Below are 25,834 nucleotides of genomic sequence, written 5' to 3' on the forward strand. Positions count from 1 at the left end.
CCTTTGCCCAGAACACTGGTCAGGATTTTGCTCAATTGTAAGCATGTGATTATGTGGCTAAGTTTTCTATCTGAACAAATGCAAGTCAAATGGACCTCTGGGGAAGTGGGACAGTATAAACAGTTTATACTACGTGGTTGTCATGTGGCGTTGTTAATGCAGGCAGCTTGCTTTCCACTGAGACATCTATGGTCATGTATGCAGAGACCCAGGTAACCACTAAAAAGCTGATTGAAAAGAGGTATAGTAAGACAAAGGATGAAATTTGAACTTGGGGGGGTAATATGGCCAAACAATACTGTATTCCAAGTCCTAGCAATAACTTAATGTAAGGGATAACAACTGACCATCAGTAAAAGTTTTATTTTCCATCTCCAAAACAGATCTGGGATTGAGTCAACATCCTTATCCAAAGATTCTTTGAACTCTGAAGCAGTCTCATTCCTCTCCACAGCACTGACAATATGTAAACGTTCTAGCCAATAGTCAGAGAGATGCAGGGGCAAATCATGGCTGTGTAAGCCATGTTTCTGAAATGGATGCATACAGACTGTCTGCGTGATGTTGAAAAGATCCTTGGCTTTTTGCACAGGTTTCTCAATTAAATTACTGCATCTTCATGGCTTTGAGACTGTCATTGAAGATGAATATGGTTGTGAAGCAGAGGAAGAGCCTTTATTCCTAGGGAAGTAGTATCTAATAAGAAGTGTCAAGGAAATGCTGTCAAGTGTCAAGGAATGCCAGATAACATGTCCACTAAGAGATTCACCAAGGAAGGAGACAGAAATGGTCTAAATACCATTGTCTTTGAGGTTTTCAATTTCACAGAATTGCTGACAGTGGCAGTATAGCAAATGCATGCCTTCCTAGAGAAGCAAAAAAAAAAAAAAACAAACCCAGAGCCTCCTTGTAAACCTCTGTTTCCTTTCCTGGAAAGTGAAAGCGGTGAGCTGTTTTGTTATGAGAGCCTGTCTTAACACACACCAGCTCCACCATATTCAGCCAAGGAAGCAGGTTATCACTTGCCTGGAACACGGTAATGTGATGGGGGTTTTTTTTCCACATTCTCACTTTTGCTACTTTCTGAGTCACTTCCATTATTCTGAAATTCCAGTCATCTCCCCCACAGACGTGGCATATACAGGTAAGTCGATGGCTGTCAACAGAAGACTAGCATCTAGTTCCAACAGATTCTGACAGGCATACTGAAATCACACTAATCTGTCATTATCACAGTTCTCACTGTGGAATGAGTACCTGGATGACAGCAAAGTCAGAGAAACCAAGTTTTCAGCTGGACTGTGGCATCTGTGCCTTGTCTTGCTTCCTTGCTTTGCATTCACCAAGATATTTAGGGGATCATTTCAATATTAGATTGTGAACAAAGTAAGACATACTCCAAAAGGATACATAAGAGTGGGGATACCCCGTGTTGCCAAATATTTTCGGATGAGCCGCTCGGTACCATACCAGTTGAAACCTTTTGTTGCATACCCAATACGTGGAAGATGCACTGATGCTGAGAAGGAGGGAACAGAGAGTGCACACTCTTTAGGACAAGATACACGTATAGAAAGCAATCTAGATAAGGACTTCAAGCTACCCAACAAGAACAAAAGAAATATTTTGGACCACAACATATCTGCCATGGAGATCTCACTCTTACTTCACTTCAGAAAAAAACAGTACAGGAGAGGTGTAAATTGGTCATCATCTTTAGGTGCAATCAACATGTAAGAATTCACTGTTCTGCACAGACACTTACCATGCCTTTTCTTGGCTGCTAAATAAATCTTCTTCAGGCCCTTTTCCAAAGCAGACAGCTTAATGCCAGACAAGTTGTTGGACCGATCCCGGTGCTGCGCTACAAGCAAGGCCAACTAAGGAGAAAACACAAAAAATGAAAGGGAGTCTATATACAGCGCTAAGAGACACAGTGATAGCTGCTGGAAAACTGCATTACTATTAGCTTTAATAAGTGAGAAGAAGAATCTCCTTTTCTCTAATGTTTAACTGCAACTTAGCCATGTTCAGTATTCAGTGCCACTATTATTGGGAAAGACATAATGTTCATTTCATGCAGCTTCAAAAACATGTGGACAGAGCAACACAAAAATGAGCTTCTCATTCTCACCAGGTCTTGTCCTTTTTTCCTGGATTTTTTATCATCAATGGGGAATAATAGGGTTCCTCCTAACTCCAGGTCTGTCCAGAAAACAAGAACAGAACAACAAAAAAATCAGTCCTGAAGAGTCAACAGGCAGTCAATGCAGCAGTGATTTCACTGTCACATTCTGTAGTATTCTCCTTGGCTTTCTTTATCTCCTCATGATGGTTTCCGCAGAATCAGACCCTTTTCCCAGGGAAGCAAGACAGACGTTACTCCCGAGGCAAACAGACAGACACACACATCCCATCTAAAGACTGCAAATGGAAAGAGAGACACTGGAACAAGAAGAAAGCATCTCCCAGGAAATTAGAAAAAAACCCCAACAGGTCCACCTTACAGCAAGATGTGCATTCCTCACCAGCTGCAGGTAGCTCAAAACTGCTCATACATGCTTAGGAGAAGATTTGTGCTTGGAGGGAACCAAAAGCTCAGCTGAGGACTGTCTGAGGTGTCTTTCATCCTTCTTAAAAGCACTTTGACAGAAAATGCAGTACTCTTATACAGTGAAAAACATCCTGTGAATAATGAACAAGTTCGTTTTTTTCTTTTTTCTTTTTTTTATGACTTGCAGCATGGATCGGAATGACCAACCCCTATGCAGAGTTCTCACACTCCAAACAAGTCAAGTCAAAGCACTCACTGTATTACTACTTTCAGAGCTAGGGATATCTAGAGAAAGAAGAAAAAAACATGACCATCAAGGTATCCAGGCACCTCACTCCTGCAACATCAGTAGGATTTAAGCTCTTTTGAGTATCTTGGCCTAAGGTCATTTTTTAATCTCTTACCTTTCATCTTTCCTGCCATCTCATATATTTTCCTTGGCTGATCAGAACGAGCCTCCAGAGCTGTAAATAAACCACCCCTTCCCCAGCGGCCGGAGTCATCTAGAATAAAAGGGCAAGTTAGACTCTTTTTAGAAAGTGAGGTTGAAAACCAACCCTGCAGGAAAGGGACCTACTCTGTACAAATCCTACAAATTATTACTCAAAACAGATATTGGAACCACACATGAACTGAAGTCAACCAGTACTCAAGGGACCATCCTAGAGGATAAACCTCAGCCCTTGAGAAATACAAACTTGTCACAGTTCCCTGAAAAAAACTCTGTGGAAAAAATTCCTTCTTACTGTCCACTGAGGATGCTCAAAGAAGCACTAACCGTGGCATTGAGCACATAAACCTGTCAGTATCCTCACAGATACGCATATGGGTGCATAGAGCATGCACCTAGTATGTTCCCAGATTGGTGCCTTGGGCTTCCCACAATTAGATGTTTGTTATTTGCCGCCTTTCACTTTTACTCAGCATTTCCACTTTAAACATGAGGTTTCGTGCTGAGTTCAACATAAACCAAAGCAGGTTATAATGTTCTGCTCTAGCCCTGGTCAGAGAGCAGCTTCAACACTGACCCAGGAGGAACTCTGTAATGTGAATTTCTTTCCCTCAGGTTTACTGTCTTAACAGAGGCCCTTAAATTAGGAGACTAGCCTAGAGCCTCTGTACTATCAGTGTTGATAGAATCATAGAATTGTTTAGGTTGGAAAAGACCTTTGAGATCATCAAGTCCAACCGTTAACCTAGCACTACCAAGTCCACCACTAAACCATGTCCCTAAGCACCACATTTATGCACCTTTTAAATACCTCCAGGGATAGTGACTCACCCACTTCCCTGGGCAGCCTTTTCCAATGATTGACAACCCTTTGGGTGAAGAAATTTTTCCTAATATCTAATCTAAACCTTCCCTGGAACAACTTGAGGCCATTTCCTCTTGTACTATCACTTGTTACTTGGGAGAAGAGACCAGCACCCACCTGGCTACAACCTTCTTTTGGGTAGTTGTAGAGAGCAAGGTCTCCCCTCAGCCTCCTCTCCTCCAGACTAAACAACCCAGGTTCCCTCAGCCACTCCTCTTAAGACTTGTGCTCTAGACCCTTCACCAGCTTTGTTGCCCTTCTTTGGACATGCTCCAGCACCTCAAAGTCTTTCTGGTAGTGGGAGGCCCAAAACTGAACATAGTATTCAAGGTGCGGCCTCACCAGTGCCGAGCACAGAGGGACAATCACCTCACTGGTCCTGCTGGCCACATTATTGCTGATACAAGCCAGGATGCTGTTGGCCTTCTTGGCCACCTGGGCACACTGCTGGCTCATATTCAGCCAGCTGTTCACCAACACCCCCAGGTCCTTTCCACCAGACAGCTTTCCAGCCACTCTTTCCCAAGCCTGTAGCGCTGCATGGGGTTGTTGTGACCCAAGTACAGGACCCAGCACTTGGCCTTGTTGAACCTCATACAGCTGGCCTCGATCCATCACATCAATCCAGCCTGTCCAGATCCCTCTGCAGAGCCTTCTGACCCTCAAGCAGATCGACACTCCCACCCAACTTGGTGTCATCTGCAAACCTACTGAGGGTGCACTCAATTCTCTTGTCCAGATCATTGATAGAGATATTAAAGAGAACTGGCCCCAGTACTGAGCCCTGGGGAACACCACTTGTGATCAGCCACCAACTGGATTTAACTCCATTCACCACAACTCTTTGGGCCCGGCCATCCAGCCAGTTTTTTTACCCAGTGAAGCGTATGCCTGTCCAAGCCATGAGCAGTCAGTTTCTCAGTTTCAGGTGAGTGCTGAGATAGAGAAACTCTGACCTCAGCCTCTGGAAGTGCCTGTCTCTCTCTGCTGACTGTATAAGAGAGATGATTTTCAATATCTCAGTTCAATTTCTAGCTTCCACAGGATGAACAAAAGGTTCTGCTCTCAGTAGGAACTGTCCCCACTTGGCCACAGACATAAAATTTCAAACTATAGAGGCACTTTCCAAGAGGCTCACCCATAAATCCAGAGAGGGCATGAAAAGACCCATGTATACCTTGCTAGTACTTGTATGGGTACTGTGCTGTATTGCCTCTACACCAGTCAAGATTAAGTCAGACTCAAATACAAATTATTTCAGTCTGGAAAGGAACTACAAACTATTGAGCTAGTAGGGACAATTCAGCCCCCTTGCCCACCTCACCCAACAACATTCCTGTTGTTTTAAGTCCCACCTAGGCAGTGTACAATGATGGCATCCTCCTCTTCTGCTTTGGGATGGGTGACATCTCCCATGACATACTTGATATAGTTCAGGTCTGCATCTTTGTAATCTAAATCCACATTCAGCCCAGCCTCATCCCCCTCAAACTCTTCCTCAGAGTCACTTTCCTCTGAAGGAAGGCAGGTAGATGTGTAATGATTTGCCTCCCACCAGGCCACCCTGAAACAAAACAAGAGATGATATTCAATGAAAATCAAAGGTGGGGGACACACCTTGTTTTAAATCACTGCAGTGAAACACAGGAGACCCAGATTTGCATTCCCTCTTCTCCGCTCCCCTATTTTAGGCTGGAATAAAGTTTACCATGGTTGTTATCTGTGACATTAAAAGCCACATGCTGGTGTGAGAAGCCAATTGCAGGCATGGAAAAAATGAGCATATGACGAAAGGCAAGGAGCTACTTAGGGTGGTGAAAAGGAAGAACATGTAGGAAACAAGGAGGAGAAAGTTAAGACACATGCCAGAGTCACAGATGTCAGACCAATACATAAGGGCCAATGGTGACATTGTTTTCATCAATCAGACACACATTTCTAGATATAGTTGAACAGATGTCAGCTTACAAGTAGCAGATGCAGTACAAACCATACTTTTTCTTGTGTTCTGCCTCTGCTTTTGCCTTCTTCTTTTCCTCCATGAGCCTTGCTCTTTTTGCTGCTGCTTCTTGGCGCTTCTTCCTCCTAGCCTCCAGCTCCTCTGCGCTCAACAAGTGCTTCCTCCTGGCTGACTGTTCCCGGAGGCCTGTGAGAAGGGCCTGAAGTTTCATGGAAACAAACTGTTCATCTTAAAGCCATGTCTGGTGCCCACCTTAAATTACACTGCTTTCCCATTTGTCTACTTGCCCACAGGTCTTAATCATCAGATCCCAACTGTCACATAATATGTGGTTTTGTGACCTAAGTTTATATGAGTGCCCTGCATATCATATCTCTGATCTGTTATCAGAATTGCTGAATTGTCAGGCCCTCAGATTCGAGAGCCAACTTTACTACATTGACATCCAAATCTTTCAACACGCCTTCTACAAGCTGTAGGTTAAGAGAGAAAACTGTCAGTCTCATTTTCCACAAGCAGATGAAAGAGCATCATGTGCCTTGTCATGTCTTTTGACTTACGTTTGCTTTGTTCCGGAGAGCTCTCCCTTCCTTACTTGTCTCTTCAGTCAAGGCTTTCTGAAGATCCAAAAGCTGATCAAATGCTTTTTTGTCTTCTCTGCTGGGTTCTTTTGAATAATCTTTGCCTTCATACACGTACATGTGATCTTTAAAAAATAATTACAAAGTGTAAAAAGGAACTGAAAGCCACTAACACCTAAAACATACAGTAAGATCAAAAGAAATTTGGCTTCTCTGTGACATTGTTTTACCCTCAGCAGAAAAAGATGTTCACTCTCATCATTTTTTGCATGACCACTGTCAGCATCATATAGAAAGAAGAGAATCAAGATTTGCTTCCTTAGGCAAAAGCTTTTCATTTAAGTCATTTATACTGGTGAAGAATCTTTCTTCCTATTTTAGTCAATTAACTGTTTTAAATTGTGGCTCCACTGCTGTTCTCTTTGGTCATCCCATCTCTGCCAGTAGCGAATCCATTTAGTTTTGCTATCTAGTTACAGGCAACTCTTGTAAAGGGACAGCAAACTTTTGATTTTGAGCTCCCAGACAAAATAAAAACACAGAACTCCAGCAGCTCAGAGTTACTGCTCATCAGGTAAGCTATTTTCCCAATAACTATTACACAGTGTGGTACTACTGCTCATCTTTAAGTTACCAACAGATGCTAACTCTCAGCAAATAATTACTTGTTCCTGGCAACTGCTGCAGGACGGAAAATACCTAACCTGCAGGGCCATATTTCTGCTTCAGTCACAGATCTGTATTTAAGTGCTACTGTGTACTCAAAACAGAAATTCAGTCTTTCTCACCATGATGCTAGAAGAGGGAAAGCATCCTTAGAATTTATTCTCATATAGCATGCAGCTATGAAAAACCACAATTGTGTGACATTTGGACTGGAAGGTAGAGTACTGAAGACAGAGTAGGTTTGATCTAGTTTAGATTCCATGACTGTATTTCTTAACTCACATTTTGGAATGTTTTAAGGTCATTTTAATTTGTGATTTTATGGCCAATAATCTTTTGTTTGGAGGTAAATACAAAACACCTGCTATATAGTCTTTCCTTAAGTTACCATTATATCTTTAAAATTGTAGATCTATCTTAATGGTTCTCTGTGGGAAAAACAGCATCTGTAATTTGAATATTTCCCCTTTTCTCATGAATTTCATCTGAGGTCTCAAAATATTTGAAGCACATGAAGGAATTCAGCCCCCTAGCCACCAAACTGGGCAAGTATTGTTACTATTATCTTACAAATAGGCGAATAAGGACACAAAAAGAAGAAAAAGACCAATAAAGGCTCGGAAATAAAGTTTGTGGATAGGCCACAAACAAAATCCAAGTCACTCAATTACACGTCCGCTTTTCTTCTTGTTGCCTGAAAAATGCCACCCCTGCCTGGGAAGCCTTCTCTAAGAACACCCAAATGTCATGCATTTCATAGGTATTTAGATTCTTAACTTACTCTCTGTATCCTCCTCTTCACTCTCTTCTTTCTGTGGCAGCACAACATCCATTACCCACTTCCCACCTTTTGTTTCTCCAAGGATGTTTTCTAGCTCCACATCCTGTATAGTACTCCCCTCAGAGGACAGCAATTTATCCAAGCCAAATTTCAAGATTTCACTCAGCTTTAACAAAGAGAAGGGGAAGTTCAGTATTAGTATCTCCTAATTCCATGCCAATCCCAATGTCTTGAGCTTCTCAGGCTTAAATACAAAGGATGTACGAGTGGAGAAATCTAAGCCTTAATGTTACCCGTCAAAATACTTACGCTTTAACACTCTTAGTTCTCCCAACACCTGATGGGACAGGCCCCTACAACATATCTCCCTCAAACATAACTCATCCAGACTTGAACAGTTATTTTTCTTCAGGGCTAAATGACAAAACAGCATTGTCCTGACTGCATTCAAGCAGCTTTCCTCATAGCCAGAAAGACCAGGCTTGTTTTTGCCCCCAACTCCTTTAAAACAAAAGCTTAAAATACCACAAAAATCCATGGGGAGAAAAATATCAGCATGGAATTTCCTATGGGCTCAGTTCCACTCCTCCCATGGAAACTCTAATTGCTGAGAGACACACTGATGGGGTGGGGAAGGGAGGCGGCAGGGGAAAGGATAAACTAATTCCAAACTTCTCCCAGGTTTAGCTGCACACAGGGGATATATTCCTCTAAATGTCACTTTGCTTGAGGTTTTCAACTCAAGTTCTCAAACCTCAGCTTTTAGGTCCGAATTATAAATCATGCCCTGACTCCTGAGACACTGTATTTGCCAAGAGGTCAACAGAAGGTTGACTGAGTTTCAGACTAGCAACCAAAAGCTGACTAAGTACTTATCATCAGCTCTGTTTGTGAGAGAAAAGTACCAGAGACAGATAAGTTCTAGAAACCATGAGCCAGCTTCCACTTTAGACCTGTTATAATTAAAAATAAACAAGTACAACAAGGAGAGGTTCTGCCTTCCCCTCTTCTCCAAGAAAACACACCCTTTTTCAACAATGGATGCACCTCAAAATTGTAAAAAGTGTCTTCAAACATCAGATCTTGTCTGGACCTGGGATGTCATTTTGGTTCGTAAGACATGCAAAAGCTGGCATGTCAATGCAGATCTCCCCCAAAACATAAGTGTTTGGCTAGGTTAATATCAGAAATAAATATAGAAACACTCTGGGACATGTCTAAAGATGTTACTGGAGTCAAATTGAAGATATAGCTCTATTTTACCTGTAACTCTGCTGCTCCCTGAGGCTTGGGTGCTCCCAGAGCAAACTGACCCCCTTCTACAATGGCATTTGTCAGCTGAAGCTTAGAAGTAGCTCTTCGGTAGATTATTTCTTCAATCGTATCTCGCCCAATCAAGCGGATAATTTTCACAGGTCTTGAAAAGTTTAAGAAAATTCTTATTATCTTCCTCTTTTTTTTTTTTTTTGAAGGGCATTAAAGCTGTTTCCTTGCATGCAACACTATCCCCTCACCCACTCCTTTTCATAGAGGAAAAAAAGCAAGAAATGCTCACTGCAAAAGTGCAAGCAAACCTTCAGATTCTCTCTCCTCCTCCAAATCTACAAAGCTCCCACCCTAAACACATAACAAGGACAAGACCGCATGAGGCTGCAACAGAAAAACAAAGACATAAAATCCTCTCTGCTCTCCTTCTCTGATATTCAGTCTGTTGTTCTGTAACCCTCCATTGCCTATAGGGTAAGGGATAGGGAAAGTAATACTGAGAGTCCAAGAGAGTCAGCAACCAAACCAGAACTAGCAACATTTCTCACTTGTGCTGCCCAATCCGGTGCGCTCGTGCTATTGCTTGCAAGTCATTTTGTGGGTTAAAATCACTGTCGGTAAAAATAACTGTATCTGCTGCTGTCAGGTTCATGCCAACTCCACCTATGAACAAAGAAAGAAGGTCACAAAATATGTCACCAGCAAAAAATAAAGGAGCAGCTGGGGAATTTATGCTGTGCAAGGTTCTGTCAGATCTGACCAGCTATATCTAATTTAATCCATCTCTCAACCCCAAATCTGAGTCTCGCAAGAATCTAAAAAGATAAGTAAGCCTTCCATTTCTGCACTTCTCTGTGCTTCCAGGTTCCTGCAACAGCCCAAAAATGAGCAGTACTGTGTACTGTAGTAAAAAAAGATAGGGTGCAAGTGAACCAATGCAAAGGGGACTGGTTGTCAAGACTGATGAATACAGACATGTTCCTCCGCTGACAGGCAAATGAACCCAGCAAGGGTTGGCTTCGCTGAGGCTACAAGGGACTGCTCAAGTCACGACTTGGCTGCAGCACAGAAGCAACTGGTAAATACGCTGCTCAAACACTGGAAAACACCAGGCCCAGCTATACAATAACCAGAGACTAAGTATTTATGACTTAAAGTTTTTGAGGTTAGAGTTTGGAATGAAAGAAAAAAATACAGTTAATTGTATATTTTTTTAATACCTGCTATTATAACTACGTACTGTAGTTAAAGAGGGGGAGCCTGCTGCCTTACATTTCTTCCAGCTCATGCCAAGCACCTCTTCACTGTAATTAACACATCCCTGCAAGTGGAGACAGTCTGTACCTGAAAATCTCTGTCCATAACACAACAGCGATGGAAATACTGTTAGCACACCTGTTCCCAGGTGAATACAAAATGCTTTGGCCAGACATAGCAACGTGCAATAAAAAACAACCCTAAGTCTGGATGACATGGGCAGGGAGAGTTCAGCACTGTGGCGAGAGACGCATTTATTCCTACCACCTACATCAGGCACTTCTCTTCAGTCTCTCTACATACTCCCGGCAGTGCACTGCAGTATCATTGGAGCCAAGCTCATCCGGAAAGTCTGATCAGAAGCCCAAAAGAAGACTTAGTTTAAGTTTGATGCTTGAGATCAAGCAGTGTGGATCCCTCCTCTGGAGACAAGCAGAAGTCTGCCTCTGCACTTGCTTGAACAGAGAGGGAGATTTGAAACTGTGCAGAAGATGCAGATATGCCTCAGGAGCTAAGAGGGGAAGAAGCACAGATGGCAGACCCATGGTGTTCTTTGCAGTCTCAGGACGGTAAAAGGCTCTCACTTGAGTCTGTCTGCCAGCTAGAGAGCATGTCCATGTTCAACAAACTCGAGAAACAATTCCACCAGGTTACTTAAAGGAAGTCTGTTCCCACCTAAAGTCTGGTGCTTGCAGAAATAAAATGCTAATGAGATTCCTTAAGCTCAACCTGGCACAGGGACAGGCATTATGGGACTTGGAATAAAAAAAAGTAACTCAATTGGCTGCAATATTGAAAAGTATCTTGGCATCAGCTACTGAAAGGAAAGCGCAGAAACCAGATGTCCTAGCTGAGAGACCCAAGTTCAGGATGTGTTTTGTCTCCCTCAAAAATCCCCCAGATGAAAAGGCTCTGTAGGATTCAGAACTCCCTGAAAACTTGCCAGGGAGAGCAAAAGAAGAGTGCAGAAGCAAGATGGGTTGTTTGTCTCTCCTTTCCTTACTTACCTGCTCTGGTGCTCAGCAGGAAGATAAAGATGGGCTGTTGACCAAAGTTCTTAATGGCAAGGTGTCTCTCTTCACCTCTAACAGAACCGTCCAGCCGCTCGTAGCTGTATCCTTTTCAAACAAGCAACATGTATGTTTCTGAAATTCTGTCCATGCTCTTACCCTCCTACTTCATTCCCTATTGTCTCACAGCTGTCCTGAATCTTTTTATGCTAAATCCTCCTGCCTTGATTCTCATTTTATTGCCTTCAACTCCTTCATTCTTTCCCAGTTAAACCTCATATAAACTGAAGTAGCAACCCCGACTTCCATATTGACTGTCGGCAAAGGGTAATTTAGCTGAGTCTGAAATAGAGACTCTTAGCATTTAATTTACTGCTTGGAAACACAACAGGAAAATTCAGAGCCAAAGTAAAAGAACATTAGCACACAGTCCCATTTCAGACTATGCTGTGCTGGCTGTTGGCCCCACAAAACAGGCCAACAACCATTGGATTCTCCTTATGCAAACTCCCACAGCCTTCAGTGTGTGCTTTCCTGTGAGCAAGCAGTATGGGATATGGCCCTACATTTGGCTTTATCCTGCATTATTAGTTCTCCAAAACCATAAACACCAAACAAAAGCCTCTTTCATGGGAAATCCTGAGTAGGCATAGAGCCATGTGGACTGAAACAAAAGAAAATGTCCCAAGAACACTTTGCTAACCTTGCCAAAAATGGTCTGATCCAACCTGCCCTCGCAGACATGTTGGGGCCCCACTGCCAACAACTGTTTTAATCAAAAATTAATTTCCTGGTAAGAATGTGGCCCAATTTGTGTTCTGTGCTGGACAAACTGAATCTAGAGCAAGCCTACTGCCTTCAATGCAATTACTTCAGGACTCAGGTACATAATTGAACACAGGTATATAACAAAACATTGCTGTCCTACCATCTGTTAGCTCCATTCTATCAAGGAACCAAAGCTGACACTACTTTGAAGAACAACATTCAAGTGCCAGTTCATTTCAGGGAGGTGGTAACACAGCAAAGAGCTGAACTCAAGACCCTCCAACTCACAGCGCCACTGCAAGAATATGGTTTCTATCTACTAAGAAGCAATAAATCCTCAGCACAGTCTCTTTTCCATCCCAGGCAGATCAACCAAAATCAGAGCAACAATACATGGCAGAGATGATTAGGATAAGCCCTCTGCTGCCAAAGTGTGCAAAACATACCTCTATAGTCCATGTAGTCTTGCAGGATATCAAGTAGTTGAGTCATCTGAGAGAAGAGCAAGACACGGTGGCCACTGGAAGAAGAACATGAGACACCATGAGCCTCAACATACTGTGACAGCATTTCATAGAATGGTAGAGGGGTTGCAATAGCTTAACCAGTCACTGTTAGTCACTGTTATATAGCAAGGCCTCACCACCTCTCTACACTGAGCCTCGCAGAGTCATGGCCCATTCCCTCACCACATTTTCAGCCCCACATCCAAATACAACCAGTTAACTTCATCTGCCATCATCATTTGCCATGTCTAGAGCATGGAGGTACAGAGAGGTAACAAGGCCCTGGCACAGCTCTGTTGCTGGCTGGACGCAGCCTGGAGATGATCCAAAGGAACCTATCTAAAAGGATCCTCAACTTCAACCTAGCATCACGAGGTCTTCCTTACCACATGACCTGCCACACCAGACTACTCTCAAATCACACACTACAAAGCATTTTAAATGCTGGGAAAATGTAATATCAGCATCTCTGTGACAGTAGACCATTTCCTCCTATAGCAAATGACCCTCAAAGATCAAATTCTGCCTACAATCGTGCATTAAGTGAGAAATCAACTCTCCTCCCTCCCAGCTCTAGGCCTTAGACAGTGCTCTGTTTAAATCAGACTTTGCTGTAGAACAGAACATAGGCATTTTCAAGTCTAGAATTTGCACAGGGCTGGGCCTGTGGCAAAGACACTCAAGGGAGAGGCACTCACTCAAGGTGCTATACAGCAGAACAAAGACCTCCACAACCACATCAGAACTTCTCAAGGTCTGTTGAAGCTCTGTCCTTTGGAAGATGACAAAGGGAAAGTGCAGCTCAATTAAAAAAGAAGGTAAAATTTGTATCATGCAGGAGGCACTGCTTCACAGACTGCACAAGAATGCAAACTGCAGTTTGATTTGCCTCCCATCTAAGAGCTGGAGGTAAATACCCAACATCCTTGGGTTCCAGGTTCTGAAGTCACCAGAACTCAACAAAAGTAGTTCTGAATGCCATTCACAAAGCTGAAGTCTCAGCTTATTCTTGGTTTTTGGTCTAGTCAAATTTCTTCTTCACATTTGCTATGTATGAGCCCTCCTGGGCTCATACAGGCATGGTAGCACAAAGGAACTCAATGATGCATTGGAAGCTACTCTCAGGAAACCCATGGTCAAACCAGATATGCTGAATACCATGTCAGATGGTTATTCTCCCAGGTTCCCTAATATGGCAAATATAAGAACATGTGAGAGAGTTAGTGAAGTGTTTTGAGAAATGTTTAAAGGGAAGCTACAAAAATCTTTGAGGTTCCTCTACCATCTCTAATGCAGCTCCTTCTACTGAAATAACTTCTTTCAGGTAGTCAGTAACATGCAATAAATAAGCTATTGCTTGCGTTGTGATGAATATCTGCTCAATCTATGGCTAAATAAGGTAGTTTGCCTTCTCAGGTTACCTCTTCTCCCTATGTCAACCCCACCCTATCTTCCTCATCCCAAGATGACATACCCAGCATACAAGAATGAAAGGAGTTTATCCAACAAACACAGCTTGCCACTGGCTTCAACAATATGGTCTCCAATCTCAAAAGGTTCTGGTTCAAGACCTGGAACAGAAAGGAGTTTCAAAAGCAGATATAATACTAAGCCAGTAACAACTCTGTGGTCAACCTCAGTGTGTCTGCATTGCCAACTATTCCCAAGCAGACCTCCATGATGTTTGCTTGAGAAGTGATGGCCATTCTCTGTCTCTAAAGAACACCCTCAGCAGTTCCCAAAGCACTGTGATTTCATCGTTTAGGAGAGAGAAGACGCACAAGTGGAGACCTGCAGTAAGAAACTCAGACTTCACACAGTCCACTACTTTATTCCTCATTATTGATGAACTGTCGTGTGTTGGAACCGGTCACAAACTCACAGCTGCTATTGATTCAAGTACAACATCATTGTTTATTATTTGCTTCTTCTAAGCATTACACTGCCAAGGAATAATAGAAAACCACTGTGTAAATCAAGAAACTTTTTTTTTTTCTATTTCAAGAGAGAGAACAGTACTTTCTTACCATTGAAAAGGTATGGGTGGGCAACACACTTCCGAAGCTGAATTAAGACATTCTGCAGTGTAACCTTTCGTCCTGTTTCACTTTCAAAAGCATCTGGAATGAAGAGCACAGAAAAGGAACTGAACAGGAAAGCCCATGCTCCATCAAGAGGTGTGACTGGGAATGGCTGGGTACTGAGCACTGCTCTGCAGTGCTTCACCACTGGAGTATCTCTCTCTGCATATCACATTTGCATTTGAATTTCCCATCTCAAGACTAATACATCTGTTTTCATGGACCAAAGAAAATTTCCCTCACATTTTTTTGGACAAGCCTTTACAATAAGACCCTGATGAAAACTACTCTGCTTTGTCAAACTCCCTGGAACTTTCTGCATTTCCTGGAAAGAGTCACTGTCATTTTTCTAAGAGTGAATTATAGATCTAGAAATCATCAAAAATAGTGAAAGAATTTTGGTGCAGTTCATTTGAATTTTCCAACAAAAAAAGTAATACAGCACAGTCAAGATCTCCTGGGCAAGCAGGAAGTTAAGAAGGGTTGCATTTTTGTGAGGAGAAAAAGAAAATGTGCATATACACTGACTTTAGAAGAAGGTTCAGATTGCCTGGTGATGTTCATGCATAGTGCTAGCCCTAGAAGAACAAAGGGTCTCCATCCCCCCCAGTTTTACTTTCCCTACAACACACAAGCACTGGCAAGCCATATGATGTCACATACATAGATGGAAGAGGAGGAATTCAGAGAGAAGCAAATACGTTCTCTCCCATACCTCAGGATACTTTGTTACAGTTAGTTCATAGGCGAAATGACACGGAGCCAGCTATTATGGTAAGAGTCTGTGGCTGCATTGTCTATATGGCCCCGTGGCTTCCTAAGAAACTCATATCTACATCCAGTAGGTTTAAATTTGCTCTATGGCATCTGTGCTACTATTGGAAAATTTGTAGAGATCCACAGATCCAAAATATCTTGTACCACCCTTTTGTCTGAACACAAAAGCATGCGATAGGAGCAGCCTTACCTCTTGGTAAGTATTTTTAATTACAGGCTGGCCTGAAGCACAATCCTGAAGCTGACCCTCCCTAGCTCTGCAACAGCTCAGCCCTAGATGCGTATATATCTTACTTTACCACAAGCTAAAACCACAAATCAAGCAGCCCAAAGCACTGAATTTGGCATGTTTATTCTATGCATATCCTGCAGGCCAAAGTATCTTCTGGTTCACTACAACAGAACACAGATTTACAAAAGGAATTAATTTTGTTTTTAAAATTAACTGATAGAATTCAAAACCCTCAGTTACCTAGATCTTTTGTCAAAATGGCCTTGTAGTACTTCCTCTGCAGAGCTGACATTCCATGGTACAGAACCACTTCCACCTTCTTTGGCAGCTCTGTAGCCACCTCAGATTTGACTCTTCGAAGCAAAAACGGCTGCAGAACATTGTGCAATTCTTTGGCTATGCAGAGGCAGGGAAAAAAGAGGAGATTACTGCATTAAATATAAGGAATTTATACAGTACCTTCACAACTATACTTTCAAAAGAAATGTATGAGGAACCTTACATCTATTAGTGAAATGACTCAAGCCAAATTTTACAGAGAAACCAAAATATAGCTGCATATCTGAAATACTTAAGAGCTACATTAAGGTAAGTAATCATTACTTTTAGTGGCTTTCTTTTAGAGCTAGTCAGCATTAAAAGAAAGCAAATAATGAGGACAAAACATGCCTGTTTCCTAGCCAAGATAACTGCTGGTTCTGACTGAAGAACAACATAGCTTATTACTGACCTGGCTCACTCTCCTTTTCAATCGCTTGGTAATACTCAACAAACTCTTTCACTTGTTCCCTAGGAAAGATGTCAGGCTCAATAAGGCTGAGTAAGGAGTACAGTTCCTGGAGGCTGTTCTGGATTGGAGTGCCTGTGAGTAGCAGGCTGAAGCCTACTGAAAACTGAAAGAACCAGCAACAAAATTATTAGGAGAAAATATCTGGAATGAAAAGTTACTTAATATACAACTCCACCCACGCCACTCAACTTAAAGATGACAGGTGGCACAGAACTGCCCATGGAATGCTGCAAATGTCTGCCAAAACCATCCAACACAAGGTATAGCATGACAGTCAAACAGCTCCACCAAACTGACTAGGATGGCACCAATGCAAGGAAGACAATGTAGGCAAAATAAGAACAAAGTGCAAAACCGACACCAGTAAAATTCTCAGATCCCTGCACTCTATGGTCCAATACTGCATACTTTGTATTAGGTAATGAGAGATGACTGGAAAATGCTGTCGGAATAGGACAGTGAAATGAAACTGCAAAAGACTATGTTTCATTTCTACTTGTTGGCTAACTGACAAATAGCAACACTATCTGGTCCAAGTTGCTTACAGTAATCCTTGTAAAGAGATTTGGGGAATATGGTTACCTTGGAAAAAATATGTCTTCTCTCAAATTAGGTAATAGGAGGAGAGCTAACATAAATCATGCCGATTTCTTTGTGACTATAATCAAAGCTCCTGAAATACAGACATCATGGCCAATACGTCCAGAACATGTAAGACTTTCAAGTATTTAATAATAAATTTATTTTTTAAGGTACTGTAGTTCATTGTTGCTGATGCCAGCCCAGACCTAATGCCCATGTTTCACTGCCATGACAAGAAGTGTATCCTTCATTCAGGTATTCATTGTACTTTGGCAGGGTGCTTTGGAAACTGGAGCAATTCTACTAATTTCAATTTAAAAAGGGTAGCTCCATTTAATGGGACAATGGAAGTCAACAGTTCATGACTCGAGGTCCCATTAACTAGGCAAGGGTTCCTTCACCCTCCCAGAGCTGGAGATAGCCTCTTGTCACTTTATATTGTCTTAGGTCAGCCAGATTCCTACTGTTTCAGTAGCACAGCTGTGGTTCAGCCCTCCGTCTGTCTGCTTTACATTTTTTGGTCTCTTATATTGTTCCAAGGTGTCAAGCTCAAATATGAGTCAGAATAAGAAATAAGCTCCACCTCCATGCAAAGCCAACAAGACAGGCCTTTATCTGTCTGCCACTAAATACGGGAATCTGTTCATCAGCTCTGGTGACAACTGGTTGTGGCCCAGAGCTTAATAAATATTCAGAGCAACATAGAATCTGTATGCTACACTGAAGAGAAAGACGGCTTTAGACACTAAAAGATGGACGAGTTATTTTACCTCAGAAAGCGTTTTGTAAAGCAGAGAACTTTGGTTTTTCAGTCTGTGAGCTTCATCTACAACCAAGGCAGCCCAGTTAAAGCTGAAAAAACAGTATCTTCAGTTAGGGGAAGACAATTAATTCTTGTTAGTACAAAAAGGCTGAAATAAGTGGCAGCTCTGCTTGGCTGAACTTGAGATGGTCCTACCCCATGAACCACAAGCAAACATCAGAAGCATGGTGGGAGGAATTCACCAGTCCTTGTTTTTAAGAGCCAACACAGCTTCTTAGCTTTAGCCTGGATGAGTTTTTCTGAAATCAAAACTAAGTAAATTCACTTGAATTTGTTGCTTCTCTCTCTACCCCGATTTCTATGGGGAAAATGACAAGTTAGACAAACATTCAAGGAGGTCTGCAACTTGGAACAAAAGAGATGTGAAGCTGGGCCCTTGCACCTGTGCAAAAACCTAACAACTATGATCAGGTAGTGATGACAGAGTGATTACAAGCCTTTTGCAAATCACCCAAGACAGGAGCTTCAGCTCCGTCTGGGCTTGATACAGCTATATGCAGTGTGTCATCAAGTAGGCTGCAGAATCACTGGTGACCTAGCAGATCCACTAGGCTTAATATAAACTACAGATCTGTTCAGTCCTCTGTGTTTGTGCCTGCTTACCACTAGGGTTTCACATCACAGAACGACCAAGTTTGGCTGATGGGTAGGCAGGGGAGGGAAAGCATACCCTCCAGCTTTTCCTACCCACACACTCCTCTTCCCAGTGGAATAGAAGAAGGCTGGAATCACAGGGACCTACATTCTCCCTGTAGCTCTTCTGTATCCCTTGATTCCCCTCTTTGCTATTTAAGAGTGGTTCTCCACTACCAGGACAATGAAATGTCATTATTCTTATTCTACATGCTCAGCAACTAAATCTCTCCACATTACATTAGAACAGGACTCTTGCTCAACTCATTGGTGTTGTTGCACTGCTTGTAAGGAGTGGTGGTGGTGAGACATCTGATATCTCTGACCCATCTTTACAAAGTTCTCCAAGTGCTCCTATGCAGGATGAGGTACAAATGATTAGCAGCCACCTTTTTCAGAAGTAGGAAATTGCACTGGAGCTGACATTTCTGTGATACTAGGGCTAGTTGCTTGCTCTCCCTGGGTACTACGTTTTGCAGGGCTAAGCTCCAAAATAAGCAGAGTCATATGCAGTAGTGCAGGACATGATACGAAACTGTAAGGATAGTATGGCCATGGCTACCTTTCATAAGCCCTGGCTTCTACCACGATGCATTCATCCAGCACAACCTGCTGTTTCCACCAGTGGCCAAGGGCAGGTGCTTTCCAGAAAGACAACAGGGCACCCATAGTGGGCCTGACTAGTTCTGAGAGATCCAAAACTGTGTCAGTGGGGGCCAATGGGTTTCTGCTCCTACAAAGATCCTGAGCCATTCATGATATCTGGCTGCCCCCAGCATTTGTCACTATTGTGACATTTGTCACTATTTGTCACTAAGTGCCCCCAGCACTTAACACTATTGCAAGGCATCGGCGTTATTACTGAAAAATATGAAAATTCCTCCCCATTTGAAGTGTAGGCTTCCGTAAAATCCTGCATGGCTATGACAACACTTCCTACAGGGTGAACTTCAGCTGTATAATCAGTCTTGATAGAAAACATAATGCTCCATAAACCCTCCACAGTTCTGACTGGTGGCAGAAGACAATAAACTTCAGGATACGGTATTAGCACATGATCACCATAGTATAATGCAGATCAGTTGCAGCAAATTTTACATCTAATACCTTTATGATCTGAAGCTTTTGAAGATCTCCTCTGTTCTAAATATCAATCTTCTGGACTGATATTTAGTGTACTGCTATAAGCCACTATGTATCATAATTTTTTTGAGTTAACTGGCTTGAAAACTGTCTTTGGGGGAAGTTCACGTACATCTTAGCTGACATTAAAGATTCTTCACTGAAAGTTGGTAAAGGCAAAGCTCTAATCACAAGCAAAGAACATCTTTGGCTCTTGTGAAACAAGCATGGGATCTCATGCACATACAAACACACACTTAAGAAATCACTGACAGACATGCAGAATTAAATTTGAAAAAATTAAAACCAGACTCACCATTTTAGAAATGCCGCATCTTTCAGACAAATCTGTAATGAAAAGAAATGAACTGTAATTTAAGTTAATACATCAGTTAAGAAATAGAACATATTTTTGTCTACTTGCAAACTATGGTGGAATGGAGGAGGGAAGTAACATGACAACTATTGTAACCACAAGTTGTTGTGATCCTACATTTTAACTCTTCTCTGGCAAAACAGCAGCAGCAGAACCTCAGAGAATTAATGGAAATATACACACAGCATAAATGCTCTTCACCTCCATAAAGTTTTTCATATCTTTCTCACTCAGTTAGACACCATGCACCTTCAGCATCACCATTTATCACATTCAGGACTTCTTCCACATTGCACAAGCAGGAGTGGGTAGCAGATTCAGGTTCAGAGAAGTCAGCATAGGTCACACAGCTCCCAGCAGGAAAAGACCGTAAAATACTTGAAGAGAGGGAAAGCAAAAGGGCAAACAGAAAGGGGAAAAAAAACCCAAACAACAAAACAAAAGGAGCTGTTAGAGATGGTTTTCATCTAGTTTCAAACTGATGTGTTTGTTAAGAGATTGTTAAAATAAAACCAAAGTGCTGATATGAAGTAACACCTGAGTGGGACTGACTCATAAGAGAAAAATAATAACTAAGCATCAGATCATGCAAAGTCCAAAGCAGTGATCAAGGAAGCAACCCTATTCTGGTTGGTTCCATTTACAGCAGGACAGGAGAGCTCTGATCAGATTCAGCCCAAAGTCCTATCAATTGCAACAGGAACCTCACCATTTTGCAGTCCAGGAATGAGAGTTTTGTCTGAGTTGTCCTGGTTTCAGCTAAGAAGGTTCATTTTCTTCACAGTAGCTAGTATGGGGCTATGTTTTGGTTTTGTGCTGGAGACAGCGTTGATAATATAGAGATGTTTTTGTTCTATGGACCTGTTGCTGTTGAGCAGTGCTTACACAGAGCCAAGGCCTTTTCTGCTTCTCACACTGCCTTGCCAGTGGGACGGCTGGGGGTGCACAAGGAGTTGGGAGGGGACACAGACAGGACAGGTGACCCAAACTAGCCAAAGGGGGTATTCCATATCATGTGACATCATGCTCAGTATAAAAGGGGGGCTAGCCGTGGAGGGGCAGCAGCATTTCCAGGACAGTCCGTTTTCCGGATGGGTCTGAGCGTGCGGTCTGAGTTGTATGGTCCTTAGGTGAGAAACTGCATTGTGTATCACCAGTTTTGTATACTCTGTTAAGTAGTTTTGTTTTGTTTTCCCCTCTCCCTTTGCTATCCCAGTAAACTGTCCTTATACCAACCCACCAGGTCTTGTCTTTTCCTTCCCATTCTCTTCCCCATCCCACTGGGGGTGGGGGGAGAGGCAGGGGCAAGGGGCAGGGGGGAAAGAGGTGGAGGGGAGTGAGGGAGTGGTGGCATGGTGCTCAGCTGCTGGCTGGGGCTAAACCATGACAGGAGGGTATGCTGAAGAGGGTACAAAAAAAGGCAAACTCTTTCTAAGCATTCTTGCATTGCCTGATTAATAGAATATTAATAAACATCACATATATGTACGCTTCTATTAAATGTTGAAGGTCTGTAAGGCACCATACAAAGACAATGCAGGTACCATGAAGCATTAGTTATGGATGGACATGTGTCTGTTTTCTTTACTCAAGGTGTGATACAGCTGTGCAGTAAAGCTGGAGTTAAAGTAGATTATCTTAGGGACACAAAAACTGCAACAACTTAGATGAGTTGGTGAAATGAGTTACAGAGTAGAAAATCACTAAGGAAGGTTAGAGATGAGCACAGAGGACAAGGCATGAGCTGGGTGGTACAGTGGAATGGAAAAGGCGAGGAAAAAGTTGAACCCTCTTTTCAAGTGACAAAGACATTAAGTACCTCATATGTTGTCAAAAGTGCATGGAAGTGAGATTGCTCTTTCAAGTTCTGCTGCAGTTTGGGTCGCTCCTCCTTGTTGCCTATGTATGTCACAAAGGAAAGACCTGGAGCAAACCTGTTGTCAAGAGAAAGACAGAGCGAAAACCAGTGAGCCAAGCTAAGCCTTTCATGTGTTTATGACCCTGGACACCATTATCAAACATAACTACTGCACAAATAATGAGAACCTCCTATCCGAACATCCTACCCTCCTGTGAGATGTGGCTAGGTCTCAGCTTTTGAATCTAACCCTTTCCTGATTAATCTGCACCTCAGCTGCTGGTTCTGTTTTGGACAAGTCCCAAATAAACTGTGTTCTCCTAGGTCTCACAGTCCAAGGCAGATGACTGAAAACCAGTCTCACGGCCCAACTGCTATACTGAACTGAAAAAGCTCATGAGAAGCAGGTGAATGAATACAGTTTGCCCAGTTGGGACCAAATAATTGGCCTGAATCATGCTAAAATAAAGGCAAACGATGTCTGCAGCAAACAGGTCCAAGTCAGGGCCTCAAAAATCTATCCTCATAGTCTAAAAGCAGATAAAATCAGTTCCATGGAGGAAGATTTGGGACTACAAAATTCTTCCTCATTTAGTCCCACCACTGATATCTGCTTAATGTTCCTTCTGGATAGCTGTTCACTGCTGATCTATGAAGGGATGCACTTTCCGTCAACTATTCCAACTGCAAGTCTATCCAAATCAGGCCAGCTCACTTCAGAACGTAACCTGGATGACTTCAGATGCTGAGAGACAGCATCGCCTGACAGCCACACAGACAGACTTCTGTTCTCATCTTTATCTCTCTGCCCTAACTTTAAAATCTGCAAAGATTTTAAAAGGAATCTTTGGGGTCCAACTTAAAAATGTACATATTCTGGGCACAGCGAATGGGCCAACGGCACAGTCACTGCACCCCAGTGAAAATGGGCTGCATGCACAGATGTAATGTATTTTGCATGCATATGTGAGCATGCCAAGAAAGGTACTATTCAACGTGGGTCTTACCTTTCATTATACAGAATCCTGTCTGTCTTCAGCAGACTTTGCCTGAGAGAGGCTAAGCATGGAGGGTTATAAATCAATAAAACGCAAGGAGCTAGTGGGGGCATTTAGGCTGAAAGTCAGCCAATACTGTAAGTTGGATGAATTCATGTATACCATGGCATTGTAAATACTGCACATTAACTGCAAGTGATGATTGCATTGATTTGTTGTTTTAGTAGCTTCCTTTTTTACTTTTTTTTTTCCTTTTGAAAGGAAGAAAACTGTTAGACTGAGCCCATTTGAAGAGAATCTTTGTAACTTGCTGTGCAAGAATATGATGAGCCAGAAAACTGTTGAAACTTACCTCTCCAGTTCCTCCTTCCAGTTGCTCAGAACAGACAGAGGACAAAGTATCAGAAATCTCTCTTTGCTCATTACATTTTTTGTCAAATAAAGAAGTAGAGAAATAGTCTAGAAGGCAAGGAAAACATGTTTTTTTTAATAATAAAAAAAGGGTTAAACCAAATAGCCTGAATCTACATAAACTGTCTCCTTCTTGAGCTTTTTAGCTGGTTCCCACAGGTTCTCCAGCACAAAGCAGAGCTAAGAGAATGTCAAGTGAGATCCAACGTCAATGACAAAAAGCTTAGATCCCCAAAATGACCTCAATATTGGAGCCTCTTTCCAAAGACCATTCTCTACAGTCACAAAAAAGATCTACCATATATCACTTTCTAAAACTACCAGTTTGTTATTTAAGACCCATTGAATACCATTGGCTGAAGCAAAGCACAGTCATTTTCCAACAAAACTGGAACCCATTTAAAAACTTACCAAAAAAGTAAAAGCCACACTGAAAAAATTTACACCCGTAAATTTTAATCCATGTGTTGACAAACCCCAAAATCATCTTGCTGCAGGTGCATCAAAACAACATCATCCTCTCTCTACTGGCTGTGTATTGTTCGTTCAACTCTTTGCACCATGAATGACACATTCAGATGTCTGTGTAAAATGACCACTCATCTTTTTACAAAGCCCTGAAACCTTTTTGGAGTGTCACTTAGGACCTAAAAGGGGTTTTAAGTGATTAAGGAATGAAAGAAACAATAAGATCTCTCTTTTGAGTACGGACTTCAGGATGGGGCTGCTTAACAGGCCAATCATTAAGGTGCTTTTCTTTTCATGCTGCAGAAACATTGGGCTAAATTAGGCAAACATCATTTTCCAGAAGAAAAAGAAGTCAACCCACCTGACAAGTCTTCCCAAGACCCATTTCATCTCCCAGGATACAGCCATGCTGGACTTTGTAGCATTGCACCAGCCAGTTTACACCTTCTATCTGATAGGGACGAAGCTTAATGCCTGGGAATAAAAGCAGTTTGTTACATTTACATAGTTATCCAATACACCTCATATGCGGTTATACCTTGAAGCCACCAGAAACAGGTCCTGCACAACCAGGACTTCCTAAACAACTGCCTTGCAAGAAAAGCACACCAGTTTTCAGCAGAAGCTGGTTTACCCTGCTGGAGAGCAGAGACACTGGTGTTAGAGCAAACCCATTAAATTAAACCACATTCAGGAACTTGTATGCACAAAAATGCCCCAAGTCACTAAAGGCCCGTACAAGGAACCTAATCTGCTAATTAAGTGGCTACTTTGCATTCCTAAAAGACAGCTTGATTTTCAGCTCCGGCCACTTTTTCAAATATGCAAGTACTACATCCAGGGACACGCTTTAGGCTACCAGAAATATATGAACACGGTACTGTATAATAATAATTTCTCAACCGGATGTTTTCCAGCTTTCCTATGCTAAAGCTAGGGCAGACTCAAGCGTAGGTCACTGTAGCTACTACCACCATTACTATCCTTGTTACGCAACACAATATGTCACAACAAACACAAAACAAGTCAAGTAGGAGTTCTCAAGATCTTTCCTTATACCTGGACTCAAGTGCTGTGTATTGTCACTGTGTGAAATAACTCACCAGCCCTCAGGAAGCACAAACCCAAAGAGCACAGGGATTGAAATAAGGGCTCCTCACAGCTAAGGAAGATGTGCAAGCAGGATGGACAGCCCAGGCGCTCCCCTTTAACATCTACCTTTCAGGCAGTGGAAAGCACTTTAAAACATTCACACTCAACATCAACCCACTTTGAGGCCGATGAACGCTCCCGTGTTGATCTGGTCCCGAAGCACAGAGGTGTCCAAGGCTGTGCTCAGACGCTGGAGTAATAAAACCTGGGCCCAGGCAGCCAAGCCCCCGGGGGCCTAAACCACCCACCTAACTGCAAAGCCAAGGAGCGTGTGACTGAAGCAGCTGGGGAAGGTTTGCAAGGAGCAGCAAGCACGGCAGCAATACGTTCCCTGCAGCAGCTGTAGCCCACTTTTACGGGTCCGGGAGCCACCTTTATTTATTTCATGCCTGAGGGTTATTAACACAAGGCCCACGCGATTAGAGTCGCACAGCACTGGGCAGCCGCAGGGCGGCCGGGCGGGCCGGTGCCCTCAGCCCGCAGCAGGTCGGCTGGGGTTAGAGGGGAAGCCGGGCCTCCGCCTCCCGCCCAGCCCGCGATCCTCTCACAGAAACCGATCCCCAACGCGCGCCACCGCTCCCCCGACACTGCCTGCAAGGGGCCCGGCCCCGCGCTCCCTCTATGGCCTCCCCGGGCAGCCTGGGGCCTGACCGGCTACCGGCAGCGGCCCGCTGACCTGTCAGACCCCACCGGTAAACGTCCGCCTCCTCCAAGCCCAGACCACCCGTCCGGGCGCTGGCGGCGCGGCGAAGCGCCTGGAGGAATCGGGACATGACGGGCGGCGGGGGAGGCCCGGTCTGCCAGACAACCGCGCTGCTCCCGCCACCCCTCCCTCAGCTCCAGGCAGGGCGCAGGCGCCCTCGGTG

The 25,834-nt window shown here is 43.0% G+C and overlaps 1 protein-coding gene across 1 annotated transcript; it reads right to left on the minus strand.

The window, feature by feature from the left end:
* Positions 1-343: 343 nt before the first annotated feature.
* Positions 344-25,820, minus strand: CHD1L (chromodomain helicase DNA binding protein 1 like). The gene is made up of 23 exons (XM_075765189.1): positions 25,645-25,820; positions 24,178-24,290; positions 23,290-23,396; positions 21,901-22,015; positions 20,022-20,053; positions 17,898-17,979; positions 16,486-16,648; positions 15,996-16,151; positions 14,693-14,785; positions 14,140-14,236; positions 12,606-12,679; positions 11,389-11,499; positions 9,673-9,787; positions 9,122-9,275; positions 7,859-8,024; positions 6,391-6,536; positions 5,866-6,029; positions 5,226-5,434; positions 2,959-3,057; positions 2,135-2,205; positions 1,766-1,880; positions 1,411-1,519; positions 344-696 (listed from the first exon to the last, which is right to left on the minus strand). Exons 1-23 carry the CDS (start codon positions 25,739-25,741, stop codon positions 618-620), a joined length of 2,667 nt encoding a protein of 888 aa, XP_075621304.1. The 5' UTR covers positions 25,742-25,820; the 3' UTR covers positions 344-617.
* Positions 25,821-25,834: the final 14 nt, after the last annotated feature.

This window comes from Balearica regulorum, chromosome 1, assembly GCF_011004875.1.
Source record: "Balearica regulorum gibbericeps isolate bBalReg1 chromosome 1, bBalReg1.pri, whole genome shotgun sequence".
Classification (NCBI taxonomy): Eukaryota; Metazoa; Chordata; class Aves; order Gruiformes; family Gruidae; genus Balearica; species Balearica regulorum.

What these genes read in the sequence shown, in the direction of transcription:
- CHD1L (XM_075765189.1), bottom strand. Translation starts at nt 25,741, where the DNA reads ATGTCCCGATTCCTCCAGGCGCTTCGCCGCGCCGCCAGCGCCCGGACG. An exon ending in AGCAGCCAAGAAAAGGCATG is followed by an intron (nt 1,520 to 1,765) that starts GTAAGTGTCTGT and finishes CCTCCTTCTCAG; the next exon opens with CATCAGTGCATCTTCCACGT. An exon ending in CGGGGTATCCCCACTCTTAT is followed by an intron (nt 697 to 1,410) that starts GTATCCTTTTGG and finishes ACTTCTTATTAG; the next exon opens with ATACTACTTCCCTAGGAATA.